This window comes from Vigna unguiculata, chromosome 2 (assembly GCF_004118075.2).
Source record: "Vigna unguiculata cultivar IT97K-499-35 chromosome 2, ASM411807v1, whole genome shotgun sequence".
NCBI lineage: Eukaryota > Viridiplantae > Streptophyta > Magnoliopsida > Fabales > Fabaceae > Vigna > Vigna unguiculata.
Genome location: NC_040280.1, coordinates 13,258,416 through 13,265,192, shown reverse-complemented (window position 1 = coordinate 13,265,192; position 6,777 = coordinate 13,258,416). Strand labels below are relative to the sequence as shown.

Sequence of the window (6,777 nt, the reverse complement as noted above, 5' to 3'; positions counted from 1 at the left end):
GTACATGTGGATACATGTACCCACTATACTCTAATTTAAATTAAAAATAAAAAATAAAAAACATGATTAAAATATTAGCACTTTGTTTTAGAAAATCTTTATTTCTTTATAAACTGTCATTCAATACTATTTAAATGAGTTATTTGAACTTTGTTTGAAATTTATGAATGTTATGTATTGTATTTTATTTGAATTTATGGTTAAAATATGTTATTAAATATTTTAATTTTTTTTTTATAAATATTCGCGGATATTTGTGAATACCCGTATAATTGATACCCACATGGATATGTGAACAGATATGAAATGAACAATTATCCTGTAGGTAGGATACGAGAGACTACTATCTATATCCTGCAAGTCCGTTTTCATCTCTAAATACTTTATTGAATTAAAATAAAAGAAAAAGTTAATTTGTTCAACTAAATATAATAATAATAATAATAATAATAAATCAGAAAAAATAAAACGAAAGACTACCTTATGCTGATCTTATTCATTTGGTTTCCTCTACTGACTCACTAAACCATGTTCTTAATTTGATGACCCAAACGGGATTTTCTCATAAAATTTACAAAAGCTGCTGATAAATAAGGAACCATTTATAGTTATCGTTGACCTTCTAACTCTAGTTTTCCTCTGTTATGTCTCTATTATTCCTTCCTCTTTGAGGTTCTTCAAAATTAATCACCATCATGGACTCCAAACTCTCATATTTTCTCAATTTCCCAATCTCTTGAAAACTTTCAATCGCATCTTCTCTGTTGTGAAATTACTAGTTAGTGACAGGTTCCTCCAATTTCAAAAAGCATATCAAAGGTTGAAATTCACTTGCATGATTTTTTTTCCCTTCAATCTTGGTTACTTTGGCATAGGAATATCATAAACCAAGGAGAATGTAGTAGACAAGAGTAATCGGAAGTGCTATCAACATCCCAAATATAACCCTGCAATTAATTTATCAGAGAAGATAAAGAAGAAAGGTTAATTTGTTTTTGTTCATGGCAACAAAATTGTGATGAAGAAAATAAAGAGGTTCTTCGATTGCTTACGCTGTGCTAAGAATGGCTGGATGAACATTGTACTCCTTAGCAAACACAAAGGGAACAATCCCTTGAGGAAGTGCAGCCTATAATGCAACAACAACGTTAGCAAAATTTAACAATTTTCTACCACATATATTATTTATATTAAAAAAACAACTCTACATTCCTAATATTATTTTTATAATGTCCTTCTGAAAAAAAAAATACATACAGTAAAAAAGTCAGACATCAACTAAAATTAAGATAATTTAAAATTGTACTTTTGGTCATTAATTTTCGGCAATAGGATAATAAATGTTGTGGGCACGACAAAATGAAAAATTATGCATCGTATCGATCTGTGGATCTTTATATATTGGTTGTCATTTTCAACCTTTCTTAAATATTTTGGTAATGGTAATTAATAAGAATCTAATGTTTATGATTATTATAGAAACAGTATTGAATTTAATATTATGAGCAAATGTGTCATGACTCTAAACGGTTGGTGAGTGATCGTAATAAAGTTCCTACATGTGTAAAAGTTTTCAATTTGGTCAGTGTAAATAAAAGCTTATTAAATGCATGAATATCTTATTGATTTAATATATGTCATCACGTAATTTTTGTAAATTAGCATTCTTGATTCGATTTTGTTTACAGCAATTAAAATTAAAAAAAAAACAAAATTGTAAATGTATACGTGTGAAAAGTAAATTAAAAATAAATGAAGAAAACGATAAGGTGGACCTCTGCTCTACTTTTTCAGAGTTTCATATAGAGAAATGTAATCGAGGCTCTTTGTAACACTCTTTCCAACACTGTTACTGCAACTGTGACATAAATGTGACCATGATTTTCTTAAAGTATTAAACTGGCACATTATTTCACTTTGTTTCACCAGTTTTGTGAAGACATAAATGCGTAAGAAAAAGTTGAAGTTAGTAATAACCTGAACAATGGCTACGTGTAAGAGAGTGCCACGGAGCCCAACTGCGATGGAAGCTGCAGCCATAACGGCTGGACCAGTGAGGAATCTAATAGCCATAGCAAATGTAGCCACAGAGTTTCCACATGCAATTATCTTTGGTTGAAGTGCCATAAACAGACCTATAAAACATCAATCACATCCAATCTTCAACAACGAACACATAAAATAGCAACGTTCATATTCTGTTCCACTCACAACTTATTGCTTTTTTTTCCTTTATATTATTGTTTTCCACATTAATAAGATTTTGAAACTAACCCTAGATGAAAGATGGTAATTAATTCGTCTAATTCAAACCACCATTGCTTGATTATTCAAAATTATAGGCTTCACCAGAAGTGTTGTCCTCAGAAGAGTGGTCTTGTTTATGACCCGACCCCACGTGTCGGGACATTATGCTGAACAGGTGAACAAGATCATCTTGATCATTACTTGTTGCTAACAAACATCACCAACATGGACGGCTATGAATTGTTTACTACTTTCTTTATCCCAAATTCATGCATACCCACTGTTCGATGTTTTAACACACTCAACAATAAGAGTTATCTAAACATATTTAAAGTGGGATCACTCAATCACATGCAGAATCTCGATTTACACTAAAAAGTTTTGGAATGAAAAACTGAAAATTCACACGTACACTAAAAAGTGGAGGGGCAATAGTAATAAAATAATGGTGTGGATGTAAAAGTGAAAGCAATTTGTGTTGTGGATAGAGAATGAAATTATTGCAGGAATATGGATTTGGAGAATGGATTTGCGACCACTCACCTAAGCTGAACATTGCCATTCCAAGACCAGCATCAGACAGTATGGAAATTGATTTCTCTATTATTTTGGGCATGTGCACGTGCCACCTGTACGTCATCATTAACCGTGAACAACACCATGTGTCACTAACCATTAATAATTAGTACAACATTACTCAATCAAATCACCAAAAAGTGAGAGGAAGGGAAAGTAGTCATGCCTCATTTTGTTGCCCTAATTAAATCTTAGACTATATTTTTATTACTCCCAGAATTACTTTTTCAATCTTAAAATTAAACATACAAAATCGAGTGTAAAAAGTTAAAATACATTTTGTTAATTGTTTTTCTTTTTCATACGATGCTTTTTAGTCAAAAGTTTCTAATGCTGTTGACTTTGATTCACCTACCTGAAAGCAACGAGAGACCATACCACACCAATGAGGCTGGAGTACGTGTTGGGGTTGCGGATAAGCTTCCTCCACACCATGATCAGAATGAGACGAGTCATCACACTCGCCGGAGGCATGTGCTTTCCGCCGCCGGTAGGCTCGCCGGCTCCGCCAACTTTCGGGTGGAGCTCCGCCGTGGAACTCGACCCCAACTTGTTCAATCCATTCAGCCCCTCTTTTTCTCTCTCTTTATCCTTCTCTTCCTCCACCTGTTCTCCGCCGTTCACCGGAAACTTGAACTCTTCCCCACCAAGTTCCGCCTCCAAACCACCTTCAATTTAGAACCAAAACAATCTCATTAAGTATCATTCCAAATTGCTATCATTGTACAACCAAAATTTAAAACTTCCCCAATGACACATTTCAAATCACAATTACAGTCACAAGGTTTCTTATAACAAATGTTATGGTTATAATTAAAACAAACGTTAATTATTCCAAAATAAACCTAGCCATTTAAACCGTCTTGAGTAAAATTTATTAATTTAGTGGAATCAATTTAACGATTAATTAGAGTTAAGAATAACAAAAATTAGTAGTTTTTACGAACTTTGTTCCACGAAAAACGGACAAAAGTGTTTCATATGAATGCTTCTTGCCCAAAATATACAGGTCTTTTATTTCATTCTTCTCTTTGAACATCAAGAATAATTACTTTCGAAGTTTAACATGTACTGAATAAATAGATAGTGTTTACTGTTTTTTTTTTTAAAGGCATAAATTGAAATATAACAAATTAACAAAAAAATATACAAAAAAATCTCATAAAATGCTTTTAGTGTTATTTTTAAAACTAAAATTGAAAATATATTGAAAGAGAAATTAGACTACTTCAAATTAAACAAACTCAAAAACAAAATCTAAAACAAAATTCGACAAATAATGATTCTGCCACTGCAATTACAGCGGCAAAGAACAATTTAACCCTGAAAAGGGAAAAAAAGGAAAGAAGGTGAATCGGTACCTTTGATGATTGCTTCACCATTTTGTACGTGCGCATTATCAGCCACCAACATCCTGATCTCCTTGGCACCCTGGTCAGGTTGTTCGGAGCTTCCAAGGTCGGTGTTCCCGAACACGTTGAGCCCCGCATTTTCCGACACCGGCGACGCGCTGGAGCTCCACACGAACATGTGGAGCTCTTTCGCATCGTGGGCACCCTTGGTAGGAGTCTGCTGGTTCTGGTTCTTGGTAACGGTTGTGGGTTTAGCAGGAGCGGAAGAGAACTCCGGGTTGGGCGGTGGGTACGCAGCGGGTACGGTCTGGGTCGGGTAAAACCCAAAGCGGGGAGAAGCGATGGTGACGGGCTGAGGCGTGGAGGTTTCTTCGAAATTGGAAGATCGAGGAGTGGGTCCACGGGAAGAGAACAAATCATTGGCGGTGAAATTAGAGTGGCGTGGTTGGTACCCCATCATGGAGAAGAAATCGGCATGGTTGAAGTTGGAGCCACGTGGCGTGGGATTACGGGAGGAGCTGAGGCTGTAAATCTCGGCACCGGTGAGGTTGGAGGGCCGCGAGGTCATCATGAAGGACCGTCGCGAGGCGTTGGATTTCCTGACTGTGACGTGGAGCTTGCCGTCGTCGCCGACCTCCGCATCTGTTTCGAGAAAGTCCCGTCCGTCGAGTGAAACAACGTCGGAGTCGACCTTGAAGGAGACGATGGAGGCGGCGGTTTCAGGAAATTGTTCCATGATGAGGATTTTGGCAGCACGGTATTCGAAAAGGAAAAGGAGGAGGGTGTACCAGATGATGCACTGGAGCACGACGACCTGAACCATGAGGGAGCCAGAGTAGTCCCCGTACATGGCAATCAGGAGCGGGATGCCCATGACGAGTGTGTTGGGGAGCGTGGAGAGGGAGAAGATGGTGATCATCCACTCCAGCGAACCCGTTTTGGTGAGGTTGGTCCAGAGCGTCAGGGCGAAGAGCATCATGATTTTTTGGAGTGTGTCGGCGGCGATGAAGCGGAAGTTCATGGCGTAGGGGTTGTTTGTAGAGATGAAGTGAAAGGAGAGGAGTGGCACGGCGAAGATCGCCACGAACCGGTTTATGCCCGAGCACTGGTCCGGCGAGAATATCTTCCACCACCGCACGGAACCGTAAGCCAGGATCATGGCCACGTACAGAGGCACCACTGCCGTCAGCACCGTGTACAGGTCTTTCCACGTTATCATCTTCTTTTGCTAAGAATGAAGACTCGATTTTGCGTTTGAAGTGTCGGGTTTATCTAAAAAGTAAAGGTTGTTTATGGTGACTTCAGTCTAAACGTTTATGGTAAAGGTTTTAACTGGATCCAATACGATCCCACCTATGCACTTTGGTGGGTTGCGAGCTACTGCTCTGGTCACTGGTTTACTAAGTTTGTGTATGAGTGTGTGTACAGAGAGAGGATGAATGAAGGAGTGTGAGAGAAAAGGGAGAGAGAAAGCGTGAATTGATTGACAGAGTAGAAAGGGGATGGTTGCAGAGAGTATATATAGGGCATGGGAGAGTATTGTGTATGGATGAGTATTTATTTTCTTGTGTAGTATTATTTTTTGGGATGGGGTAGGGAGGGGCCACTTTGGTGTTATTGAACATGGGTATGTGTACTTTAATTTTTGAATTACAACTTTCTGAAATTACGAGAAATGTTTACATGGGTTTGAGGGATAAAATTGAAAAATGGGAACTCTACACACAAGTTTTTGTGAAAAGTTGTAGATAGTTCTTTTATAGGTCTACTTTAAAGTTGAAATGTATCATCAAAACCATCAACTTGTTAACAAACTACTAATGCACGGATTTTTTTTTAATTATATTTACTATTTAATAATAAAAATAAATTTTATAAGATTCATTAATTTTATATGTTATGTTTTCAATTAGAATAATAATAATAATAATAATAATTAAATTGAATTATTATTAAATAATTTTTTATAATGGTTTAATGTAATTTATTAAATTTAAAATTGAATGAATAAATAAATAATTTTGTGTGAAAAAAAATATTATATATTATTTATAATAAAATATTTAATTTTTTATATAATAAATAATTCAACTTCTCAAATAAATTTAATAGTTAGAAATAATATACAAAATAGTGTATAAAAATTATTATAATAAGTGATAATTTAAAATATTTTATTTCAACTCATCAATATATAAATATAAATAACTTTTAAATATTTATAAAATTTATATATCATTGAAGAAGTTATTGCGGAATTAAATTTTAGAGAAACTAACGAAAAAAAATGTACACTACTGCATTTAGCAGCTACAACAACATTTAACTAGTTACATTTATTAAAAATGTTATTATTAGTATAATATAGTTAATATAGTTACATTTTCTTAAAATTGTTACTATAAAGAATATTAATATTAATATTGTAACACTTCTTAAAAATGTCAGATAGTTACTATAAAGAACATTTGTGCAATCACATTTACTAAAAATGTTACTATATACATCCTAATATTTCCTAATATTCCAACATGTTTTAAAAATGTTATTGTAAATAAATAAATATACGGTATAATATCAGTATTATTAGAAATTAATTAAA

General features: G+C 34.8%; 1 protein-coding gene across 1 annotated transcript; it reads right to left on the bottom strand.

Moving 5' to 3' along the window:
* Nucleotides 1–413: 413 nt before the first annotated feature.
* On the bottom strand, nucleotides 414–5,682 carry LOC114174693 (auxin efflux carrier component 4-like). Its single transcript, XM_028059520.1, has 6 exons — nucleotides 4,185–5,682; nucleotides 3,179–3,491; nucleotides 2,791–2,876; nucleotides 1,978–2,135; nucleotides 1,053–1,129; nucleotides 414–947 (listed from the first exon to the last, which is right to left on the bottom strand). The coding sequence occupies exons 1-6, from the start codon at nucleotides 5,392–5,394 to the stop codon at nucleotides 881–883; spliced, it is 1,911 nt and encodes a 636-aa protein (XP_027915321.1). The 5' UTR covers nucleotides 5,395–5,682; the 3' UTR covers nucleotides 414–880.
* Nucleotides 5,683–6,777: the final 1,095 nt, after the last annotated feature.

Excerpts from the sequence above, each read along its gene's own strand:
- LOC114174693 (XM_028059520.1), bottom strand. The coding sequence starts at position 5,394 with ATGATAACGTGGAAAGACCTGTACACGGTGCTGACGGCAGTGGTGCCT. Across the intron at positions 2,877-3,178 it reads TGGTCTCTCGTTGCTTTCAG|GTGGCACGTGCACATGCCCA; the intron begins GTAGGTGAATCA and ends GATGACGTACAG. Across the intron at positions 948-1,052 it reads CCAGCCATTCTTAGCACAGC|GGTTATATTTGGGATGTTGA; the intron begins GTAAGCAATCGA and ends AATTAATTGCAG.